The sequence below is a fragment of the Trachypithecus francoisi genome, unplaced genomic scaffold, assembly GCF_009764315.1.
Source record: "Trachypithecus francoisi isolate TF-2019V2 unplaced genomic scaffold, Tfra_2.0 Lachesis_group20, whole genome shotgun sequence".
NCBI classification, from domain to species: Eukaryota; Metazoa; Chordata; class Mammalia; order Primates; family Cercopithecidae; genus Trachypithecus; species Trachypithecus francoisi.
The window spans coordinates 15,202,898-15,227,923 of NW_022681466.1; the positions used below are offsets into that span (position 1 = coordinate 15,202,898).

The following is a 25,026-nucleotide window of genomic DNA, read 5'->3' on the forward strand; positions in this document are numbered from 1 at the left end:
AGCACTACTAGCCTCTCTGTAGGATGCCACGCCGCTGGCCGCCGCTGAGTGGCGGTGTGCGCCCATCTCTCTGCCGGACCCAGGCCACCGGCCGCAGAAACGCTGCCACCTAGACGTCCCCCACTTCGCGCACGCACTCTGGTGCTTGCATATAATTAATAAGTGCACACCCGACTCGACCACCAGAACCCGCACGCGGATGCCCACCCACGGGTTGACGTCGCGTACAACTACATCGCAGGTGCCGGGCTGGGGTGCCGGCCTGTCCAAGCCTCGAACCCAGAACTAGTTGCTGGGGACTCCAGGCTTGGCTCCGCCTCACGCTTCCCAGGTCCATCAGCTCCGAGCCTGTGGCTCTCCGAGAGGGCAGCACCTGGCCTGGCACAGGGAGGTTAATCCTATGACGTCACTGCCAACCTCCCCCACCCCCATGCCCATCCCTTCGGGTTCGCGCTGTCTCGCGCGGTTCAGCTCCCGGGGTTCTGCCTTCGCTCCCGGCCCTGCGTCCCGTCCCGGGTCTGGTTCCCTGCTGAGGCCTGCGGCACGACGCGGACGCGGAAGGGAAGGAGGGGGGGTCTTGCGTCCGTCTCGAGTCAGGGTCCCCGGGAAGGAGAGGGTGTCTGTGCCAGAGGACGGCCCTCGTCCCCGGTGCCGGCTCCCAACCCCAGCCTCGCAGCATGGGGGCTCTGGTCACCGTCACGGCCAAGATCAGAGGCTCGCCCGGACTAAGGGGAGGCGGACTCACGAGCTGGGGTGAGCGCTGAGGCTCCAAGGGTCCAGGCCACCGCCTGGCCCCGCCTCCGCACCGCCCTGGACCCGCCCCCTTCCCATCCCGCCCCACCTCCTGCTGCCTCCTCCGACTCCCTCCAGCGCTGCTAAGTTTCTTCGCTCGCCGCCGCGCTCAGAGCCGGGGCCGGGCCGGAGCGGCGCCCCGCTGCCCTGTCCCCGTGTGCAGACCCCGGGCCCGGCCCCGGCCCCCTGCCAAGCCATGCTGTGCGGCCGCTGGAGGCGCTGCCGCCGCCCGCCCGAGGAGCCCCCGGTGGCCGCCCAAGTCGCGGCGCCGGTCGCGCTCCCGTCCCCGCCGACTCCTTCCGATGGCGGCACCAAGAGGCCCGGGCTGCGGGCGCTGAAGAAGATGGGTCAGTGACGGGCAGGGGGCGGTGGGGTGGGCGCGGACCGTTCCCAGGGGCCCAGTCTGGGGCGCTCCAGGGAGCGGTTCGTGGACTCCCCAGGCTGTACGGGGCTGGGAGGCTATGGCTAGGGGAGGAGGGCTAGCGTCATCCAGCCGGGGGTCGCACCTGGGGTCATCCGCGAGAGTCCCGAGGCGAGCCAGGCGCCTAGGATGTTCTTTGCTTCCCACCAGGGGGCGCCCGCGGGGCGTCTGGAGCGCGAATTCGGGCACGGGGCGCTGGTGGGGTCCCCAGAGAGAGTGGAGCGGGAGAGGGAGGCTTGGGGTGTCTCTCGCCCGGCTCCCCAGCAGTATCTAGGGTCTGCCAGGGTGTCTCGGGGTCTTGGTGGCCCTTAGGAAGGATGCGAGTTTGTGATTGGCCTCCGCAGAAGAGGCTGGCCTCCGCAGCAGCCCTCCAACCCGCCGCCCCACAGGGGCAGCCACAGCCACACTGCCCTGGCAGGACTCGTCTAACCAGTTAGAAAGCCCGAAAGCCAAGGCTCTCATGTCAGATTTGGGGAGGTCAGTCGTGGAGAAGGAATGTAACTGTGGCTCACTGGAACATCACAGAGGCAGCTGGCACTCGGTGGGTTACACAGGTGGTGTCTTGCAATCTTCCTCTGCTTCCTAGGTGGGAGGTGAATCCTTACTTCACAGGTGAGGAAACTGACTCAGAGACAGCAAGGAATTTGCCTGTGACCACACAGCCAACAAAGGGCAAAGTGTGACTGGCACCCTGGTGGTGCCCCACCACATAAGCCCTGGTACTCTCTCAGAGTCTGGGAAAAGTGGGACCCGCAGGGTGGTGGAGGGCTTGAATGAGAGGGTGCATGCGAGAGTGTTGTCTGACATGGAAGGGACCGCGCCACTGAAGTGCTGCGTTGGACCTGCCGTTGGTACTCAGTGATGGAAAAGCTAGGTGTGGAGCTCTGGAACAGAAGGACAAGGCTGCCAGGGACCCTGTGTGAAACTTGGGGCAGAATTCAGGGGTCCTGATTGCCAGTTTTGCTTTTTTGTTACCTTCACTCATTCCACCTGAGTGCTGACTCTGTCGGGGCGCTGTGCCTGGCACTCTATTTCCTGAGACATAGGACACCGTCTCTACCCTGCAATCCATTCAACTGCGCATTCATTGAACAAGCACTTATGCAGTGCCCATGGTACGGTACTATGGTACAAGCACTTGTGGAGTGCCTATGGTATGCTCCACCCTGGGGCTCCTGCATGAGAGAGCTGAGGTTCCAGCAGGGAGATCAGACGGTGAAACAAAGAACAGGACCCTGGGGATGGGGGAACAGGGGACAGCACATGAGGGTTGGGGAGCCAGTGAGGGCCCTGGCTGGCCCCAGCTGAGGAAGACCGGAGTGGCAAAGGGGAGAGGCTGGGGGTGGGAGGAGCTCCTCCAGGCCCTCCCTGGAGAGTCATGGATTTATCTGGAGGGCAACAGGAGCCTCAGAAAGGGCTCAGGCAGGAGTGAGTGTGGAGAGTGGGGGGGCAGGTTGGACGAAGGCAGGGGAGAAACAGGGAGACCCAAGGAGGGAGGCTGAGGAGTTAGTTGGGCAAGGGGTGGGGACCAGACTTGGGGGATACCCAGGATGGACCCCAGAACTCCCAGGAGATAGACTGGGCTCTGGAACAGAAGAACAAGGCTGCCAGGGACCCTGTGTGAAACTTGGGGCAGAATTCAGGGGTCCTGATTGCCAGTTTTGCCTTCTCGTTACCTTCACTCATTCCACCTGAGTGCTGACTATGTCGGGGTGCTGTGCCTGGCACTCTGTTTCCTGAGACATAGGACACCGTCTCTACCCTGCAATCCATTCAACTGCGCATGCATTGAACAAGCACTTATGCTGTGATCGACGGGTGTCATTCTCTGGGCTAAGAAATGGTGTGGTTTGGGCCGGGCGCAGTGGCTCAAGCCTGTAATCCCAGCACTTTGGGAGGCCGAGACGGGCGGATCACGAGGTCAGAAGATCGAGATCATCCTGGCTAACACAGTGAAACCCCGTCTCTACTAAAAATACAAAAAACTAGCCGGGCAAGGTGGCAGGCGCCTGTAGTCCCAGCTACTTGGGAGGCTGAGGCAGGAGAATGGCGTGAACCCGGGAGGTGGAGATTGCAGTGAGCTGAGATCTGGCCACTGCACCCCAGCCTGGGCGACAGAGCAAGACTTCGTCTGAAAAAAAAAAAAAAAGAAATGGTGTGGTTTGGGGATAGCTGAGGGCAGCCCTGGGAGTCAGCCCCAGCAGGGTCATGGGTGCCGCAGAAGGGCTGAGGGGTGGCCCCATGCCCATCGGCCTCTTCATCCCACACGTGTTTTGAGCGGCATTAGTGGGCCAGGGTGCTGTGCCAGGGCCTGGGGCTACAGAGATGAGTAGCACAGAGCTTTGCCCTCAGGAAGTGCACAGTTGAGTGAGCAGAGTCACATTCAGACAAATAATCACAGCTGAACCCGGGCGTCAGTACCCGTCAGCTGAGTAAGGCTGCACGGGAGCTCTGGGCACCTCATCAAGGTGACACTCTCGGGAACTATGTAGGTATCAGAATGTCATCTCAGCCACCCTCATTCCTCACCACTGCCCTGTCCTGCTGAGTGACTGCAGAGAGAGGAATGTTGAGTCCGAGTCTGTTGGGAATGTCCCTTCCCCAGGCCATAGGGAGCCCAGGGACAGGGTGGAGAAGGGAACCCAGTCCTGGGGCCCAGCCCCTTGGGCCATCAGGTGCCAAGACCTAGGCCTGTCACCCAGGTAGCCTCCCCCGCCTTGCTCTGCCCCTGCCATCACCACACCCCTTAGCCTAACAGAGAATAGATTTTATGTCAAATCAGGTCAAGGGACTAGGGCAGGGAGTGGCTCAGAGGGGCCTGAGGAAGGAAAAACTTTTAGGGCCACACTAGGGAGACCCAGATGAGCGGGGAAGGAGGAAGAAAACACCCCCACAGTGAGTGGGAATCCTTTGTCCCCACTCCAGTCCCCCGCTCTTGGGCTGGGCTGCTGACTTGCAGGGAATCATTGAAGAGAGAGGAGTGCTAGAGCCCAGTGATCACCTGCCATGCGCGAGGCACTATGCTGAGCTTGCATCAGATCTGATCCTGCTTAATCCTCAGGCATCCCTGTGCGGGAGGTGCTGTCCTCATGTCACATTACAGACAGGAAGCTCAAGGCAGAGGGGTGTAATCACTGCCCAAAGCCACATGCCTGCCTACTGCCAGAGCCTACTTTTCCATGATGGCTCCCAGTGAATACTTTTTGTTGTTGCTGTTGTTGTTTATGAGACAGGGTCTCATTCTGTCACCCAGGCTGGAGTGCAGTGGCATGATCATGATCATGGCTCACCGCAACCTCAAGTTCCTGAGCTCAAGTGATCCTTCCACCTCAGTCTCCCGAGTAGCTGGGACTCCAGAGACTGGGAGACTGGATACCACCACATCCAGCTAATTTTGTTTTTATTTTTTGTAGAGTTGGGGTCTCACTATGTTGTCCAGGCTGGTCTTGAACTCCTGGGCTCAAAGGATCCTCCTGCCTTGCATACCCAAAAGTACTGGGATTACAGGTGTGAGCTACCATTCTTGGCTAGCCTGGTGAATACTAATGAACAATTTTGTCACTGTCCCAGGTGCTTTTCGCATATTATCTCATTTAATGCTCACAATAATATGAGGTAGGTAGTACCAGTAGCCTTCTCTTACAGATGAGGAAACTGAGACTCAGAGAGGTTTGGTAACTTGCCTAGGGTTCAGAGCCAGGAAGTAGCTGAGAGAAAATTTGAACCCAGGCAGTGTGGCCTAGAGTCTGTGCTTGTCACACAGTGACTGATAGAGAAGCTGATACCTGCAGGGGGCCTGCTGGCCTCTCCTCTCCCACGGGGCATCTGCCAGCCCCCACGAGTGTCCTCACAGGGCTGCCAAATAAAATACAGAACACCCAGTTAAGTTGGGAATTCCACTAAATGCAAAATTTGGAATGTATTTACACTAAAAAATTATTTTTTATCTGAATTTCACATTTAACATGTGTCCTGGATTTTCTCTGGCAGCCCTGTATCCCCAGAGCCCTGTGTGTGCCTATGCCCTGATGCTCCGCCCCTGCCCCCATCCTCCCCACGGGCAGAGGCCTGAGTGGGCAGAATCCCGCCCCTTTCCCTGTCCGGCCTGCATACACTACCAAGTGCCCCTGAGCGAGAGGGCTCGGCCCATGGCCTGCCTGGGATGTCTTCCGCAGGGTGAGTGAGACTGCTGTGGGTGGGCTTGACAGGTGAGGGTCTTCAGAACAACCCCCAGCCCTGGCAGGTGCCTGCCCTGGGTGGTGGGTAAGCTGGGTGGCCCTCCAGGCTAAGCAGGAGCATGCCAGGTGGCACTAGGGGGCTGGCTCTGCCAGGCCCTGTGGTCTCCCTCACATCTTTCCCTGTCCCCCACCCTGACTTCTGCACCCAACCAGGCTTCATGCCTGTTCTGGCCCCACAGAAAAGGGTGCTGCCACCCCTCCTTGCTGTGTCCGGCCCAGGGCCAAGGGAAGCACCGCCTGCCTTTCCTGACTTTGTTGATTCTCCAAGGAATGTTCTGGACTCTGGCACTGAGCCCCCGCCAGGCTCCAGCCCTGGGTGTGGCAGCCAGCTGGGTCATGGGGGACATGATTGGTGTTTGAGGTTCGGAGGCTGCCTGCTGGCTAAACGATTAGGATGGGAGGGTCTTTGGGACCCCTCGCCATTTTGTGTCCTCTCCCAGGGCCTCACGGCCCTGGCCACCTGGAAACGCTCTTTCTCTACTCCCTGCTTGGCCTGGGCCATGGCTGCTGGCTGTAGCAGTTCCCTGCATGACTCGCATTCCTGCGGAGCCCTGTGTGCACCTCCCAAGTGCGAGCCGCCTATTTCCCCCAGGCTGGCCCACCTTCCACCCTCTCCACCCATGAACTCTGTACACACACACAATCACACTCACACGCACACACTCACATTCGCTCACACTCATACACACTGTCTCTCTCTCTCCCCCTCACACACACACACACACACACACACACACACACACACGCCCTGTCTATGTATACACCCCGCACACACCCCACCCTACATGCCACCCCTCCGGGACATGCCTGGACAGAACTCCCACCCTCTCCGCCAGCTGCCCTGGCGCCTGTCTCCACCACACAGCCTCTGTATCCATCCCTGCCTGGGGCAGCCTGCACTGTCTTTAGCACACAGGGCTTGTCCTCTCTGAGCTCAGTAGTGCACCTGTGAAGAGGGTGGGATTTGGGGCCCCTTCCGGCTCTGACATGAGGTAGTTTCTGGTCCCTGGTCTTGGCTACCTTCACAGAACTGCTCAGGCCCCAGACCATCCACGCCCCAAACCACCGAGCTGCCTGTGGAAGTTGAGAAACTGGGCCTGCCCTTTCCTCACCACGCCTGACCCCTCTCTGGAGGCTGAGATAAGCGGGCAGCTTGGGAAGGTGTCTGAGCCCCAGCTGACAACACTGAATTGGGCGGGAGGTGCCGCTGTCCTGGTCAGGGGAAGGTACCAGCTGGAGGCCATGGGACTAAGGGGACAGATGGATCAGAATGTGTGGGTGCCTCTTTCCACCTGGGGCACTGACTCACTTCCCCAGAGCCCTGTCTTAGTTTCCTTCTTTGTGATCATTTACTAAGCACCTACTATGGGCCGGGCCTAAACCAGGCTCCATGTGCTTGTGCCTGTTGTGGCTACTCGCAGCCCTTTGGGGTCAGACTCCCCCAACTTCCACCACATCTCAGCTCCACCGGGTGCCGACCTGGCTGTCTGTCTCTTTCACAGCATTTTTGAGATATTAATTCACATACCTTATAATTTATCCATTGAAAGTACACAGTGGGGAGCACCGTGGGAGGCAGAGGCTGTTGAATCACTTGAGGCCAGGAGTTGGAGACCAGCCTGGGCATCACATTGAGACCCCAACTCTACAAAAAAATTTAAAAATTATTCAGGCCTGGTGGTGCAAGTCTGTAGTCCCAGCTCCTCAGGAGGCTGAGGCAGGTGGATTGTTTGAGCCCAAGAGTTTAAGGCTCTGCAGCGGGCCATTATTGTACCACTGCACCCCTGCCTGGCTACAGAGCAAGACCCTGTCTCAGAAAAAAGAAATAATGTATACAATGGTTTCCAGCATATTATATCATTATACTTTAAAAATTATGGCAAAATAGGCTGGGTGCTGTGGCTCACGCCTGTAATCCTAGCACTTTGGGAGGCCGAGGTGAGTGGATCATTTGAGGTCAGGAATTCGAGACCAGCCTGGCCAACATGGTGAAACCCTGTCTCTACTAAAAACACAACAATTACCTGGAAATCACTTGAACCCAGGAAGTGGGGGTTGCAGTGAGCTGAGATCGTGCCACTGCACTCCAGCCTGGGCAACAGAACGAGACTCTGTCTCAAAAAAAAAAAAAAAAAAAAAAAATAGGCCAGGCACGGTGGCTCACACCTGTAATCCCAGCACTTTGGGAGGCCAAGGCGGGTGGATCATGAGGTCAGGAGATCGAGACCACCCTGGCTAACACGATGAAACCCCATCTCTACTAAAAAATACAAAAAAAATTATCTGGGCGTGGTGGCGGGCACCTGTAGTCCCAGCTACTCGGGAGGCTGAGGCAGGAGAATGGCGTGAACCCGGGAGGCAGAGCTTGCAGTGAGCTGAGTTTGCGCCACTGCACTCCAGCCTGCGCGACAGAGTGAGACTCCATCTCAAAAAAAAAAATTATGGCAAAATATATATAATGAAATTGGCCATTACAACCATTTTGAAGTGGTTAATTCACTGGCATTAATTACATTCACACTGTTGTGCAACCAATTACTGTTGCCTATTTCCAAAACTTTTTCGTCATCCAAACAGAAACTAACCATCAAGCAGTAACTCTCCATTACCTCCCCATTCCAGCCCCTGGTACCCTCCCAGCTACTTTCTGTCTCTATGAACTTGTCTGCTCTGGGTACCTCCACATGGGTGGAATCACATAGTATTTGTCGTTTGGGGTCTGGCTTCTTTCACTTAGCATGATGTTTTCAAGGTTCATCCATATTGTAACGTGCATCAGATTTCACTCCTTTACATGGCTGAATATTATTCCATTGTATTGATAAACCATATTTTGCTTATGCACTCATTTTTTGTTTTGTTTTGTTTTTTGAGACAGAGTCTCGCCCTGTTGCCCAGGCTGGAGTATAGCGGCGCAATCTCAGCTCGCTGTAACCTCTGCCTTCCAGTTTCAAGCGATTCTCCTGCATTAGCCTCCCTAGTAGCTGAGATTACAGGCGTGAGCCACCATGCCCGGCTAATGTTTTGTGTTTCTCGTAGAGACAGGGTTTCACCATGTTGGTCAGGCTGGTCTCGATCTTCTGACCTCAAGGGATCCACCTGCTTTGGCCTCCCTAAGTGCTGGGATTACAGGTGTAAGCCACCATGCCCAGCTAATGTTTTGTATTTTTCATAGGGACAGGGTTTCACCATGTTGGTCAGGCTAGTCTTGAACTCCTGACCTCAAATGATCCGCCTGCCTCGGCCTCCCAAAGTGCTGGGATCACAGGCTCATGTGTTGATGAGCACTCGGGTTGTTTCCACCTTTTGGCTCTCGTTTACCCTCATTTTCACCGCTATTTTGTGATTGTCTCCACCCACTCAGTCACTGGCCCAGCAGCTGCAGGATCAAGGCAGAGATGGTTCAAGTAGATAGAAACCCTACAGGAACAGTAGGAGGTGGGCGGCTTGTGCACCTGCTCAGAGCAGGTAGGAACAAGGTCAAGGCAACATCTGTGGGTTTGGGCCTTGCAGGACCTATAAATGTTTACTGGGTGGCTGGACGGAGAGCCACGGTCCTCGTAGCATCACTGCCCTGGCCCTGAGCCCCCCCTCTGACCTTGCCTCCTTACCTGTTGGTCCTGCCCTTCCTGCTGGACACCCTAGTCCTCTCACTGCTCCAGGGTTCAGAAGCATGAACAATGGGGAAACAGAAGCACCCACTCAGGGACTTAGCACCTGGCCCCACCTGGGACTGCATCCTCCTTCTGTTTGGCTTTTCCATTGGGTGTGTGGTTGGGGGGCAGTGCCAGTTTGTGGGGCAGCCTGGAATGTCACCCCTTAGCCCAACAGGTTCCTGGGGAGCTGAGGGTAAGGGGCCAGGAGTAGGGGCCCCCTCCATTGGGAGCCTGCCCCAGTGGGGGCCCAGTCAGGCGTTCAGGCTGCCTATGTTGATGGCCTGTTTGCAGAAGGCTCTGGACAGAGCAAGCCCCGGTGACTCACCCCCATTTCCGGTCTTAGTCACTCACCTCCCCCACACCCATGCGCTTGGCATCAGAGGGCTGGCCTAGGTAGGGGAGGTGGCCTCGGCTGCAGAGCCTGGTTGTCGTGGCAACGAGCAGTCCCCTTTCCCACGGTGGAGGGGGTGTAGGAGGGTGTGCCTAAGTGTGGTGGCACTGCAGGCTCCCCCTAACCGTTCTGCCCTCACCCTGTCATTGTTCAGGATGGGACCATTTAGAGGCTACCTAGACCTGGTGGGTGGCGGGGTGGGGGGTCTGGTGAACCCCTCGGCCTGGCACATGCCATGTATGCCCAGTTCTTTGGAGAGGAGGGTTCCACTTTCCCCTTCCTGACCAGGGGGCACCAAGTGGGCATTCACTCAGAGGGCCACAGTCTAGACCCTGAGGGACCCTCTAGAGCCGTTAGGGCCGCAGGCTGGCCCCAGAGGGGACATGGCCTCTTAAGGAGGTGGATTTCTCCTCTTGCCCCTGAGACCCTGATTTTCAGTCACGGTCAGAGTGGTTTTTAAAAATACAGATGCCCAGGCCCCATCCCACACCAGCTGGGTGAGATGCCCTGGGCCATGGTGTCTGCAGCCTCCCCCGGGTAATTCCGATGCACAGCTAAGGTTGAGAAACCCTGACCTGCCAGGCCTTTGCCCTGAACTCCGGACAGATGGGGCAGAGCTGGGGGTAGAATTCCCTCAGTCCCCCCATCTACCTGTCTACCTGCCTGCCCCTTCAGTCAACACTAGCTGGGAGCCTAGCTCTGGGATGAGCACTGTGGTGAGGAGATAAGACCTCACTCTGGCCTCAGATTTATTGAAGTTTATAGGTGGGCTTTGTGTTTTAATTAAAGCAAAAAGTGCTGTTAGTGGTCAGAGAAGGAGAACGCCCACTTGAGGACAAATCAAGGAAAGCTTTCTGGAGGAGGTGATATCTGAACTGGTCCTTCAAGGACTCAGATAGGAGGAAGAGAAGGGAGAAGGATCCTACAAAAGGGTCCAAGAGAGGGTGAGAGGAGATGGTCCAGAGATATAGACTCAATTCCTTAGGTCAGAGTTTGCAACTGGGCAAGCAAGGGCCTTGGGGTCGCAAAGCCAAACCCAGTATTAAGGGTCTGTTGAAATAAAGGGAGGAAGAGAGGCCCACTGTCATACTTCTTTTGGCCCATACAGAGGTTATTGGTTTTTGTCTTTTTCAATTTGATTTCGTTGCCAACATTAGAATATCTGGAGGCTTCACACACAGATCTAGATTCCGGTTCTCTGGAAACTCTGGGCCCTCATTCACTCCGGGCTGTGCTCCACCTCCAAAGGCCATGGACTTTCCGTTTACCCAGTTCCCACCTCCTCTGTTGTCCCATGGCTCAACAATCTTTGGCTGTGACTCTCGTTGAGGCATTGTAGAGCAGGGTGTGGCACCATCTGGGCTGGGCATCACATGTGCCAGGGGCCAGAGCCAGAAGAAGGCCGAACCTCTCCAGGGTACAGTGTCAGTCATGCTGTAGAAACCTCTGAATTTTGGATTTTGCAGCAGGTATGATTGTGGTCTCCATTTTATGGATGGAGAACATGAGGCTTAGTGCCAGGTTAGTGCCACCGGGGCTATGTATTAAATAACTGGGAAGTGACAGAGTTGAGACTTATTCCCCAGACTTCTGAATTTAGAAGCACTAGAAGAGCCGTGCAGTGCAGGGCCCAAGGGCAGAGGTTCTAGAGCCCGACCTCCAGAGCCCAAAGTGGCTTCTACCAATACGGAATTCTGACAACTTACTTAAGCTTCCCTGAGCCTCAGTTTCCTTGTCTGTTAATACATGAGCAGGGCCTGCATACAGGAGGTGCTTTTATTTATTTATATGTTAGAGACAGAGTCTCACTCTGTTGCCCAAGCTGGAGTGCAGTGGCACAATCTCAGCTCACTGCAACCTCCGCCTCCCGGATTCAAGTGATTTTCATGCCTCAGCCTCCCGAGTAGCTGGGATTACAGGTGCATGACACCATGCCCGGCTAATTTTTTTTGTATTTTTAGTAGAGATGAGGTTTCGCTATGTTGGCCATGCTGGGCTCGAACTCCTGTCCTCAAGTGATCCGCCCACCTTGTCCTCCCAAAGTGCTGGGATTACAAGCATGAACCACCACGCCCAGCCAAATTTAAAATTTTTTCTAGAGGCCAGGTACGGTGGCTCACGCCTATAATCCCAACACTTTGGGAGGCCGAGGAGGGCAGATCATGAGGTCAGGAGATCAAGACCATCCTGGCCAACATGGTGAAACCCTGTCTCTACTAAAACTACAAAAATTAGCTGGGGCGTGGTGGTACGTGCCTGTAGTCCCAGCTACTTGGGAGGCTGAGGCAGAATTGCTTGAACCCAGGAGGTGGAGGTTGCAGTGAGCCGAGATTGCACTACTGCACTCCAGCCTGGGCAACAGAGCAAGACTCCGTTTCAAAAAAAAAAAAAAAAAAAAAATTTTTTTTTTTTTGTAGAGACAGGGTCTTGCATTGTTGCCCAGGCTGTTCTCCAGTTCCTGGCTCCAAGCGATCCTCCCATCTTGGCCTCTTGAGTACCTGGGATTACAGGCATGAGCCACTGTACCCAGCCAACATTTGCTTTTATTAAGGAAGGGGGACACTGTGGCTGCAGAGTGCATGTGGGCTGAAGGGTCATGTGGTGGGTAGCATTGGCTGGGCAAGAGGGAGCACCAAATGTCACAGGACACCTTCCTTTTGGCAGGGCCCCACCAGACACAAAGAGGACACCTGGAGATCAGCTGCGCAGGGCTGATCCTGGAGTCCTTGGCCTGTGATCCTGGAGCTGGGGTGGCCTCTGCTGTCCTCCTTGTCTCTGGGAAAGCAGAGGCAAGGTGCTTGGGTTACAGCAAGAGAGATCTAGGTTAGATGGTGAGACCTTCCTGATGGCTGTGGTTTCACATCAAGGGAAAAAGGCTGTTGGTGGCAAATTCTGAACTTGACGGCTGGAAGCCATGTGATGGGGGATAGTGGCAGAAGGGCAACTTTTTTTTTTTTTCCTTTTGTTAAGACTCAGTCTCACTCTGTCGCTTAGGCTGCAGTGCAGTGGCATGATCTTGGCTCACTGCAACCTCTGCCTCCTGGGTTCAAGCAATTCTCCTGCCTCAGCCTCCCAAGTAGCTGGGATTACAGGCATGTGCCACTACACTCGGCTAATTTTGTATTTTTAGTAGAGATGAGGTTTCACCATGTTGGCCAGGCTGGTCTCGAACTCCCGACCTCAAGTGATCCGCCCACCTCGGCCTCCCAAGTGCTGAGATTACAGGCGTGAGCCACCGCGCCTGGCCAGAAAGGACAACCTTTAGTGAGGCCTGAGTCCCAGGCATTGCCCGAGGACAGTTTCACACTGAGGGACAACAGAGGCAGCTGCTTGGAAGGAAGGAGGGAGATGGGGTACGGGTGGGGGTTGGGGGGCGCTTAGCGCTCCAAAGCCTAAAGCCAAACCCAGTGCAGGAGGCTTCTTACAATCGGGGAGGAAGGGGGAGGCCTGCGACGGGCAGGGAAGCTCACTGTGGGGCGAAGACCTGGGTTTGGAGAGGCTGGAGGAAGGGGCAGCAGGGGGAGCTTCCGGGCGGGGACGGCCTGAAACCCGGGTCCTCCCGCCCCGGCAGGCCTGACGGAGGACGAGGACGTGCGCGCCATGCTGCGGGGCTCCCGGCTCCGCAAGATCCGCTCGCGCACTTGGCACAAGGAGCGGCTGTACCGGCTACAGGAGGACGGCCTGAGCGTGTGGTTCCAGCGGCGCATCCCGCGTGCGCCATCGCAGCACATCTGTGAGCGGCCGGGGAGCGCTGGGTGGGCAGGGAGGTGGGGACAGGCCGGGTCCTCCGCCCTGACCCGGCCCTCCCCGCAGTCTTCGTGCAGCACATCGAGGCAGTACGCGAGGGCCACCAGTCCGAGGGCCTGCGGCGCTTCGGAGGCGCCTTCGCCCCGGCGCGCTGCCTCACCATCGCCTTCAAGGGCCGCCGCAAGAACCTGGACCTGGCGGCGCCCACGGCTGAGGAAGCGCAGCGCTGGGTGCGCGGTCTGACCAAGCTCCGCGCTCGCCTGGACGCCATGAGCCAGCGCGAGCGGCTGGACCAATATCCTGCCGGGGCTGGGAGGGAGGGCCCCATCCTTGGAGAGCCCCCAGGCCCAGGGGAGGCAGGGTCCCTGTCCTGAGGGCGCACAGTCTGGGTCGGAGCCTTAGGTCTTTGAAACTGAGAGTGGGGACACGTGCCCTGTCTAGGTCCGAGCTCCCACCAGGAGGGGGTGGCTCGGCGCCTCCTTCAGGGAGGCCTGAGGCCTTCTGAGGAGGGAGACAGGGCCTCCTGTCTTTGGTGAGCCCCAGTCCTGCGGAGGAGACACTGCTACCGTGCTCGGGGAGTCCACAGGCCAAGGGGAAAGTACAGCCCCTAAACCAGGGAGCCCCAGATCCAGGTGGGTTTGACTTACCGGCCAGTTACCTGGGGGCCGGGGGCAGCCTGGCGTGTTACTGTTACTTCCTGAGCACCCACACCTGGATCCACTCCTATCTGCACCGGGCTGACTCCAACCAGGACAGCAAGATGAGCTTCAAGGAGATCAAGAGCCTGCTGAGAATGGTCAACGTGGACATGAACGACATGTACGCCTACCTCCTCTTCAAGGTGGGCTTCTGCCCTGAATCCCAGCCCCTGGCTTTGCCATCACTCTGACCTCTGCCTGCCCCCAGCCATCTGAGTCATCAGCTCCCCTGCCCTCTCCACCTTTTTTGGAGAAGCAGCCTTTCCCTGCATAAAGGCAACATCTGGGTTTAGTTAGCCTTTGGCCTCCCCTGAGGCCACTGGGCCAGGAAGGGAGTGGGGAGCCAGGGCCCAGAACTTTCCTCACCCTCAGTTCCTACCCCTCCAAAGTGAGCAGCAAAGCTGTTTTCATTTCCCTGAGTCTGCAGGGCACCTTTTGCATGTAGGGGCACAGGCAGGAGCCAGCCTACAGGCATGCATGTGCACAGATACACGTGTGCACCCTTCTCCATGCAGACCCTCCACTGTGGCACGTGTTGGCACCTCATGCATGGGAGCACAGGGGCACACAGGAGTGGGCTCTGCAGCTACGGCCCAGCTGGAGCCCATGGCAGACCTCTGTGTGCATGTGGACAGTGGGACCACCTGTGACCTGGAAAGACAGGAGAGCCCATGGCAGCTGGACCCCTGGGCCACAGCTTCACAGGGATGCTCCATGAATTCTCATTGACTTGTTCAGTGACCCTGGGTGTGAATATGTGCATGTCAGGATGGTAACATGTCCACCTAGGGGTGTGTGAGGGCCCAGGGGCCCTGTCTTGCCCCAGGGTCACCATTTTTCCTTCCACATCTTGATTCTTGGGGTAGGTCATGGTGCAGAGGGGCAGGCATTGAACCAGAGAGACCTCCCTTAAAGTCCAGCCCTGCAGGCCAGGCTTAGTGGCTCACCCCTGTCATCCCAGCACTTTGGGAAGCCTAGGCGGGAGGACTGCTTGAAGCCAGGAGTTTGAGATCAGCTTTGGCAACATAGCAAGACCCTATCTCTACAAAAAAATACAAAAATTAGCCAGGTGCAGTGGTACACACCTGTAGTCCCAGCTGTCCAGCTATTTGGAAGGCTGAGGTGGGAGGATCACTTGAGATCACACGTTGGAAGCTGCAGTGAGCTATGATCATGCCACTGCACTCCAGCCTGGGTAACAGAGCAAGACCAAACAAACAAACAAAAAACCCAAAAAACAAACAAAGCTGAAGTCACAAGTCTTACTCTGTTTTTCCACCTGTGAAATGGGGAACATTGCCTTCTCAGATGTGGTAGATGACAGACAGGTTAAAGGGGCCAGGTCTCCTGGAGTGTCTGCCTCCTCTGAGCTTCTCCCACTGCTTCCCAGGAGTGTGACCACTCCAACAATGACCGTCTAGAGGGGGCTGAGATTGAGGAGTTCCTGCGGCGGCTGCTGAAGCGGCCAGAGCTGGAGGAGATCTTCCATCAGTACTCAGGCGAGGACCGCGTGCTGAGTGCCCCTGAGCTGCTGGAGTTCCTGGAGGACCAGGGCGAGGAGGGCGCCACGCTGGCCCGCGCCCAGCAGCTCATTCAGACCTATGAGCTCAACGAGACAGGTGGGGGGCGGCACGGCCAGGTCGTGGCACCTGACAGGGCTGTGTTCCCAGCTAAGTGGGTTCTGCTGCGGGCTGGCTGCGGGCACTGTCTCGGCCAGGTTAGCTTGCCTCCTCCAGACTCAGCTTCCACATGTGTAAAATGGCACAACAGCGTGCCTTCCTCCCAGGGTTTGGTCGAAGGTTAAGTGGCATGACTTACGTAGAGTCTAGTCAGTAGATTGTCTAGTCATTATTCCTAAGTTGAGTGGGCCTTGGGGGCATTGAAAGCTGGACATGGGGGATCCCCATGTGGCCTGATGCCCTCTTCTGCCACCCCGCAGCCAAGCAGCACGAGCTGATGACACTGGATGGCTTCATGATGTACCTGTTGTCGCCGGAGGGGGCTGCCTTGGACACCACCCACACGTGTGTGTTCCAGGACATGAACCAGCCCCTCGCCCACTACTTCATCTCTTCCTCCCACAACACCTATCTGACCGACTCCCAGATTGGGGGGCCCAGCAGCACCGAGGCCTACATTAGGTACTGTAGTAGGGGGTGAACGTGCCCGGGAGCCCCACCTGGAGAGACATGGGGCTGGCTTCCTGGGGCCTTCCTGGCTCAGCCTGCCTGCTGCCCTGCTCTGTGGCACTCTTGCAACACCTTGCCCGTCCACCCATCTGTCCACCCACAGGGCCTTTGCCCAGGGATGCCGCTGCGTGGAGCTGGACTGCTGGGAGGGGCCAGGAGGGGAGCCCGTCATCTATCACGGACATACTCTCACCTCCAAGATTCTCTTCCGGGATGTGGTCCAAGCCGTGCGTGACCATGCCTTCACGGTGAGCCCCTGGGATGCCCAGCCCCAGCCCCACAGCCTTCACAATGACCTCCGTCCACACCCACGTGCCAGCTGCGCTCAGTCCTTCCAGAGGAAACCCTTGCCCAGAGAATCATTCATTCACCAAGTGCTGCTGGGATAAGTGGCCAATGGGGTGGAATAAAGCTGAATGAGATGCCACTCTCATATTTGGGAAATATGTTCCCTCTCATATTTGGAAAATGTCTTAAAATCACAGAGTGTCCAGAAGAAAACCTTTGGGGGAGGGAAGGACTTTTTTTTTTTTTTTGAGACGGAGTCTCGCTCTGTCACCCAGGCTGGAGTGCAGTGGCCGGATCTCAGCTCACTGCAAGCTCCGCCTCCCAGATTCACGCCATTCTCCTGCCTCAGCCTCCTGAGTAGCTGGGGCTATAGGCGCCTGCCACCTCGCCCGGCTAGTTTTTGTATTTTTTAGTAGAGACGGGGTTTCACCGTGTTAGCCAGGATGGTCTCGATCTCATGACCTTGTGATCCGGCCGTCTTGGCCTCCCAAAGTGCTGGGATTACAGGCTTGAGCCACCGTGCCCGGCCAGGAAGGACATTTGAATCATGACTTCCAAAGAATAAGCTGTAAGAGAAGCTCACCAGTGGCACCTGCATAAACACTGCAGCTTCGGTCAGTGTGCAGATCTTCCCATCAGCAAATGATGGCAGGAGAGTTTTCAACATCATTGACATGGTCAATGTCATTCACATGTAAAAAGCATTTATGGGACCAGGTGCGGTGGCTCACACCTGTATTCCCAGCACTCTGGGAGGCTGATGCGAGGATCATTTGAGGCCAGGAATTCCAGACCAGCCTGAGCAAATAGCTATATCCTGTCTCAACAATAAAAATTAGCTGAGTGTGGGGGCAGGTGCCTGTAGGCTGAGTTACTCAGGAGGCTGAGGTGGGAGGATCACTTGAGCTCAGGACTGGAGAACACGGGGACACTGCACCACTGCCCTTCAGCCCGGGTGACGAAGCTAGACCAAAGCATAAACAACAAAAATTGGCCGGGCGTGGTGGCTCACACCTGTAATCCCAGCACTTTGGGAGGCTGAGGTGGGCAGATCACCTGAGGTCAGGAGTTTGAGACCAGCCTGGCCAACATGGTGAAACCCTGTCTCTACTAAAAATACAAAAATTAACCGGGTGTGGTGGCGGGTGCTCGTAATCCGAGCTACTCCGGAGGCTGAGGCAGAGAGAATCGCTTGAACCTGGGAGATGGAGTTGTAGTGAGCTGAAATTGCATCACTGCACTCCAGCCTGGGTGACAGAGCAACACTCCATCTCAAAGAAAAAAAAAAAATCATTCCTGCAGCCTCCCTCAGCCTCCTGGACAGTCTAGCCCTTCCCTGGGTTCTCCAGAGCCCCGCTTTGCCTGCTTGTCCTGAAGGGTCTGAGAGCCAGATGTTGGGAGGTACTGGCAGAGGGAGGGGAGTGGCTCTGAGCCACTGCCCTTCCCCACACAGCTGTCCCCCTACCCTGTCATCCTATCCCTGGAGAACCACTGCGGGCTGGAGCAGCAGGCTGCCATGGCCCGCCACCTCCGCACCATCCTGGGGGACATGCTGGTGACACAGGCGCTGGACTCCCCAAATCCTGAGGAGCTGCCTTCCCCAGAGGTGACGCACCCCAGCCCCCAGCCTGGATGGAGGGAGGTCTGGTGGGAGTCCGCCTCCCCCAACTGGTCGTGCCACCTCTCTGGCTCAGGACCCCTCACCTCTTCCTGCCTTAACCTTTCTCCGTTCCTCCGTTCATCTGACATCTGCCACCCCCTGGTCTCGTCCTTCTGCTGCCCTCTGGCTCTCCATTCTTGACTAGACCCCGCCCCCCACATACATACCCTCTTCCATGACCTGGCTCTGCCTTGGTGGCCCTGTGTCCCTGCCGGTAGAGTCCTGCAGGCTCTGCCATTCCCTCCTGCAAGGCCCCGTTTGACACTTTCTCCACCTGGAAGTCCCTTCCCAGCCATCCACACTTGCCAAGCATCACCTGCTTAGAATTCAGCTCAACTTCAGCCGCCTCTTCCTGTGGCCTTATCCACTTCCCTAACTCTTAGGTCTGAGGCAGCCTCCTGCTCTCCCCCAGACTGCAGAGTGCACCCTCGGCCCTCTCCAGACGTTTATCCTGTCGGGCTCCTTGAGAAAACTCCCCTCCTACTTCCAATCCCCAACATGCAGGCAGGGTTGACTCACCCTCGTGTGTGTGAGAGACGTGATTTTTGTTATTAGTATGAAAATCACACCCATATGGTAAAAGAAAACTGAGCTGTACCAAGGGACACAATGAACGGTGCTTCCCTTCCTCCACTGACCTGTCCTCTTTCACAAGAAGTAACCATCTCCGACTTTCTTGCGTGTCCTTCTCGAATTTCCCCACACACGTTACCTGTGTACATGTGTGTACTGTCTTCTCTTTTAAATGGTACCAAAAAAGGACTATGTGATTCCAGGTTGTAGCCTCACTTCTTCCACGTTGTAGCCTCACTTCTTCCACGTAAGATGTTTTTTGAAGAGGGTCGCTTCCCTTTCAGTCCTGAGCTGCCGCGTGCATTGTAGTGGCTGCTGTGTATATTCTGATGTTGAGGGACCTTATTAAGCATCCCTTCCTGATGGCTTCCTAGGCTGTTCTCCACTCTTTCCTATTAGACACTCATCTCTGTGTCTCCTTTCCTGCCTCCCACCCCCAGCCAGCCCTTCACACGGTGGTGGTTGAATAACTGACTGACCGGCCGCCATAGGGGCAAGAAGGCCTAACCCTTCGTCCTCCACATTGGCCCCCACAGCAGCTGAAGGGCCGGGTCCTGGTGAAGGGGAAGAAGCTGCCTGCTGCTCGGAGCGAGGATGGCCGGGCTCTGTCAGACCGGGAGGAGGAGGAGGAGGACGATGACGAGGAGGAAGAAGAGGAGGCGGAGGCTGCAGCACAGAGGCGGCTGGTGAGAGCTGGTGGGCTGGGGTGGGTGGGGTGGGGAAGCGGGGGAAGGTGGGAGGACGGGTGTGGGGAGCGGGGGCCCGCTGAGCCCTGCTGAGGCCGGTCTCCTAGGCTAAGCAGATCTCCCCGGAGCTGTCGGCCCTGGTTGTATACTGCCACGCCACCCGCCTGCGGACCCTGCACCCTGCCCCCGACGTCCTGCAGCCCTGCCAGGTCAGCTCCCTCAGCGAGCGCAAAGCCAAGAAACTCATCCGGGAAGCAGGTAGGAGCCAGGGCCCTGGGTGCCTGGGGGCGAGAGGGCGATGGGGGCACCTCCTGAAGGGGGCCTGGAAAGGAGTTGAGGGGGCTTTGGGGGACAGTAAAGAGGTCAAGAGGACCCCAGAGAGGGGCTGGGCTGAGGGAATGAGGGCCCTGCACATGCCAGGGTGGATGGAGGGGAGAGTGGCAAGCTGAGGGCGGCCTGCTGTCTGCCTTCAGAGCCCTGTGGTGGGGCCGGCCATAGAGGGAGATGGGCCAGGCTGGGCTGGGGGTTGGGGGAGCCCAGCCGATGCTGTGACACTGGGGAGGAGTTCCTGGGGCAGGTGATGCAGAGAAGACACATCACCTGGAGGACTAGGAAGCAGCCAGGTGAAGAGGCGGGAGGGCTTTCCAGACAGGAGGAACAGGTTGTTGAAGGCCTGGAAGCTTGGCCTGGAGAAGAGTTCCAGGAACCACGGTGGAGCTGGGGGGCTGTGGGCATTCAGTGTACTTGGTTGGAACTGTGTCAGGAGCGGGGAACTGGGGGCTGGGGATGTGGAGCCAGGCTGTGTGGGTGGAGGGGATCCCTGCAGCCTCCTCAGTGAGCTCCCCCCTCACCCTAGGTCAGAAGAGAGTGAGGAGCAGGGGCAGGGCGAGCTGGGGATGGGCTTGGCCTCTGTTCCCTGGAGGTTATAGGCCCGGGCTTTGGCTGAGGGACCCCGGGGTCTGTCACAGTTTCACCCCAACTCTGCCCTAGGGAACAGCTTTGTCAGGCACAATGCCCGCCAGCTGACCCGCGTGTACCCGTTGGGGCTGCGGATGAACTCGGCCAACTATAGTCCCCAGGAGATGTGGAACTCGGGCTGTCAGCTGGGTAAGGGGGGGCCACATGAGCGGGAGCAGGCGGGGTGCCACAGTGTGGGAGAGGCCTCAGCAGTGAGGGCCCACACAGCCTTCCAGACGGTGGAAACACGCATTTTGTTGATTATTTTTAAAGTTGCCAGCAATGTAGGTGGGAAAATCAAATCAAGCTCGTTTATTCTTGACAGTGTACAGGTCTCGCATTTTTAGGATGGTAGAAATTAAAACCTCCACTCCCATGTCCCCTTGACACACACAACCCCCACACACCTGGCAGTCCCACTAAGTCAACACTGATAAGGGTGGGCTCTGGGGGACGCTGAGCCCCACCAAAGGAGGCCGTATCGTCTCCTTGGGGTAAGGGTGGAAACAACCCCAGGCTTCCTCGGACCCCTGGCTCTGACCCACGCCTGGCCCTGAGGGTGGGGGCTTTTCTTTTTTTTTTTTTTTGAGACGGAGTCTCGCTCTGCCACCCAGGCTGGAGTGCAGTGGCGCGATCCCAGCTCACTGCAAGTTCCGCCTCCCAGGTTTACGCCATTCTCCTGCCTCAGCCTCCCGAGTAGCTGGGACTACAGGCGCCCACCACCTCGCCCGGCTAGTTTTTTGTATTTTTTAGTAGAGACGGGGTTTCACCGTGTTAGCCAGGATGGTCTTGATCTTCTGACCTCGTGATCCGCCCGTCTCGGCCTCCCAAAGTGCTGGGATTACAGGCTTGAGCCACCGTGCCCAGCTGGGTGGGGGCTTTTCAGCACCTTCCACCCCAGCCTTGAGGGATCCCAGGGCGGAAGTACAGGTGACAGTGGGGGCTGGGTCCATGACCCCCTCCCCTAAAGTCATGGTGGGGGCAGAGCAGCACTGAGCAGACAGTGGGACCCCAGGCCCTTTGTAGAGAGGAATGCAGTCCCCTGAAACTGAGTAGTGAGAACAGGGCCGCTGAGAGCCCCTGCTCTGACCCTGCTGTGTCCACAGTGGCCTTGAACTTCCAGACGCCAGGCTACGAGATGGACCTCAATGCCGGGCGCTTCCTGGTCAATGGGCAGTGTGGCTACGTCCTGAAACCTGCCTGCCTGCGGCAACCTGACTCAACCTTTGACCCCGAGTACCCGGGACCTCCCAGAACCACTCTCAGCATCCAGGTCAGCAGGCTGCAACGGGCCCCAGCCTAGGGTCACACTGGCTCTGGAGAGGCTCTTTGTGAGGTGGAGGAAGGCAAGGGAGGCTGGGGACAGGTTGGAAGTGACGGGTGGTCTGAGCTTGAGGCCCATGAGGGGATGGCCAAGGTGGGCGTGGGCCCCAGCTGCTCCCTCCCTCACCCCACAGGTGCTGACTGCACAGCAGCTGCCCAAGCTGAATGCCGAGAAGCCACATTCCATTGTGGACCCCCTGGTGCGCGTTGAGATCCATGGGGTGCCCGCAGACTGTGCCCGGCAGGAGACTGACTATGTGCTCAACAATGGTGGGCAGCCGCTGGCAGAAGTGTCGGGGGGAGACTGCAGAGAGCAAAGGGGGGTGCAGGGTGGATCCTGGGGCCTCGGGGCTCTGACTGCCACCCCTGTGCCCTAGGCTTCAACCCCCACTGGGGGCAGACCCTGCAGTTCCAGCTGCGGGCTCCAGAGCTGGCGCTGGTCCGGTTTGTGGTGGAAGATTATGACGCCACCTCCCCCAATGACTTTGTGGGCCAGTTTACACTGCCTCTTAGCAGCCTAAAGCAAGGTTGGTGGAAGCTGGTGGGGATGGAGAGGGATGTGGGTACAGGCCCTGCAGACCCTGTTCACCTTTGTGCCTCGAATTTCCTGCCCTGAAGCGGGCCCAGGCTGGGCCAGACCCCCAGGGTACGCAGGGGACCTGAGGCCTGGCTGTTTTCCCCACAGGGTACCGCCACATACACCTGCTTTCCAAGGACGGGGCCTCGCTGTCACCAGCTACGCTCTTCATTCAAATCCGCATCCAGCGCCCCTGAGGGCCCAGCTCACCCGCCCTGGGGTTCTGCGAGTGCCAGTCCACATCCCCTGCAGAGCCCTCTCCTCCTCCGGAGTCAGATGGTGGGAGTACCAGCCCCCCAGTCCACCCACTTGGCCCACTCAGCCCACTCACCAGGCGCTGGTCTCACCTGGGTGCTGAGGGCTGCCTGGGCCCCTCCTGAAGAATCAACAGGTGCTCACGTGACTTCAGTGAGCTCCCACTCTGGGGCCCTGAGATGGCCCCAGCTCCTGTCCTCAGCCTACCCCTCATTGTGACTTATGAGGAGCCAAGCCTGTTGCTGCCAGGAGACTTGGGGAGCAGGACACCTGTGGGCCCTCAGTTCCCCTCTGTCCTCCCGTGGGCCATCCCAGCCTCCTTCCCCCAGAGAAGCACAGTCCACCCCACTTGGTCCGGACACCGGGCTTAGCCCCTAAGCCCTCCTTTACCCTAGGCCTTCCTGGACTCCTCCCTCCAGCTCTGGAACCTGAGTTCCCCTTCCCTTCTCAAAGCAAGAAGGGAGCACTGAGGCATGAAGCCCTGGGGAAACTGGCAGTAGGTTTTGGTTTTTATTTTTTGAGACAGGGTCTCGCTCCATCGCCCAGGCTGGAGTGCAATGTTGCAATCACGGCTCACTGCAGCCTTGAACTCCCAGGCTCAAGCGATCCTCCCATCTCAGCCTCCTGAGTAGCTGGGACTACAGACACAGGCCACCACACCTGGCTAATTTTTAAATTTTATGTAGAGATGGCGGGGACTCCCTTTGTTGCCCAGGCTGGTCTCGAGCTCCTGACCTCAAGTGATCCTCCTGCCCCGGCATTCCAAAGTGCTGGGATTATAGGTGTGAGCCACTGCCCCGGCCTAGCAGTAGGTTTGTAACTGTTTCATAGAAGAGCCCTGGAGAAGACAGTAGAATGAGCCTATCTAGTTTAAAAAATAAAGAAGCTCATTTATTTTACCACCACCACTCCCTGATCACCTCTATGCTGCCAGCCCCACAGGCCCATGAGGAGGGACAGGGCTGAATGAGTCCCTTGGCCCTCTCCCCTCAACAGGGCATGGACTTGTCTGAGACAGCCAGGGGGTGGCAGCAGGAGATGCCACAGCTCAAAATAGCCCAACCCCTGCTCCTGGCTTAAAGCTGCTGCGAGTTATCACAAGACTGTCTGAGGATGCCAATTCACAAGGTCAGCGCCTCTCCACAACACACACACAGAGGGGCCTTGAATGAGGAGGGGACAGGAGTCTGAGGGACCCTCAGACAGACTGCCACTCTCCACGCTTGGCTGGGCTCAAGGCCCCTGTCTGCTCAGTAGGGCAAATCCCAAGGACACAGGCTTTCCTTCCTCCAGCCAGCCAGCCTTTTACACAAAGGCTGGAAACACTGCTTGGGCAGCCTCTATAGGAATGCTGGGAGAGCCACTGGACACTAGACAACAGAATCCGGAAAAAATCCCGCACCCCCCGTCAGGGTGACAATGTGGAGGCCTGGTGTTTTAGGTTCTGCCAGGCGACAGTGCCGGCACTGGACAAGGGCAGAACTTGACATTAGTCCCCAGAGGGTGGCCTGGAACTGGGCTGGGATAGGCCTTGAACTGGCCCCAAGCCCTGCAGAAACCAAAACACAAGGCTGGGGCAGACTCCACCTTCTAGCAACTCCAAGAACTGATGCAGAAAGTGGCAGTGTCCCCCGCTCCTTCATGCTGGGAGTGGCGTTTGGCTCTGGTGAATTTGTCTGTCTGAAAGAGGATAATCAGAATCAAAAGGGCCCAGAAGGAATGGGCCGGGCCAGGCAGCCCGGGCATCTGGCACTCAGGGCTGTCAAGAGGGTCAGGCTGCCAAACTGCAGCCTCAGGATGGGAGGCACAGGGAGGCTAAGTCCAGTTTTAGCAAATGAAGAGCTATTAGCATTGCCCAGCCCCTGCAGAGCCAGCTCTGGCTGGGGGGTCTGGGTCCCCATCCTGCTTGGCTTCTTTGGTTTCGTATATGGTACCAAGAGGAAGGGGTGAAGGCTAGGACGAGGGCCCAATGCTGAGACAGCTGCCTTGAAAGGGCAAGAGTCTTTTTTTTGAGACAAAGTCTTGCTCGTCCCCCAGGTTGGAGTACATTGGTGCAATCTCGGCTCACTGCAATCTCCGCCTCCTGGGTTCAAGCGATTCTCCTGCCTCAGCCTCTCCAGTAGCTGGGATTACAGGCACGCACCACCACACCCGGCTAATTTTTCTATTTTTAGTAGAGACAGGGTTTCACCATGTTGGCCAGGCTGGTCTCGAACTCCTGACCTCAGGTGATCCGCCCGCCTTGACCTGCCAAAAGGGCAAGAGTCTTTAAGGAAGTGAACTGGGAAGTGGAAGTGCGGGAGAAATCACAGCTTTTTTTTTTTTTTTTTTTGAGACGGAGTCTCACTCTGTCGCCCAGGCTGGAGTGCCGTGGTGCAAATCTCGGCTCACTCTAAGCTCCGCTTCCCAGGTTCACACCATTCTCCTGCCTCAGCCTCCTGAGTAGCTGGGACTACAGGTGCCCGCCACCATGCCCGGGTAATTTTTTGTATTTTTAGTAGAGACAGGGTTTCACCGTGTTAGCCAGGATGGTCTCGATCTCCTGACCTTGTGATCCGTCTGCTTCGGCCTCCCA

General features: G+C 57.3%; 1 protein-coding gene across 1 annotated transcript; it reads left to right on the forward strand.

The window, feature by feature from the left end:
• Positions 1 to 820: 820 nt before the first annotated feature.
• Positions 821 to 23,348, forward strand: PLCD3 (phospholipase C delta 3). The gene is made up of 15 exons (XM_033182673.1): positions 821 to 1,139; positions 13,070 to 13,231; positions 13,312 to 13,540; positions 13,957 to 14,086; positions 15,334 to 15,562; positions 15,883 to 16,084; positions 16,236 to 16,380; positions 17,874 to 18,026; positions 19,190 to 19,339; positions 19,447 to 19,597; positions 20,330 to 20,446; positions 21,403 to 21,569; positions 21,754 to 21,889; positions 21,997 to 22,146; positions 22,305 to 23,348. The coding sequence occupies exons 1-15, from the start codon at positions 989 to 991 to the stop codon at positions 22,391 to 22,393; spliced, it is 2,361 nt and encodes a 786-aa protein (XP_033038564.1). The 5' UTR covers positions 821 to 988; the 3' UTR covers positions 22,394 to 23,348.
• The last annotated feature ends 1,678 nt before the right edge of the window (positions 23,349 to 25,026 follow it).

What these genes read in the sequence shown, in the direction of transcription:
- PLCD3 (XM_033182673.1), top strand. Translation starts at nt 989, where the DNA reads ATGCTGTGCGGCCGCTGGAGGCGCTGCCGCCGCCCGCCCGAGGAGCCC. An exon ending in CTATGAGCTCAACGAGACAG is followed by an intron (nt 15,563 to 15,882) that starts GTGGGGGGCGGC and finishes GCCACCCCGCAG; the next exon opens with CCAAGCAGCACGAGCTGATG. An exon ending in TGCGTGACCATGCCTTCACG is followed by an intron (nt 16,381 to 17,873) that starts GTGAGCCCCTGG and finishes TTCCCCACACAG; the next exon opens with CTGTCCCCCTACCCTGTCAT.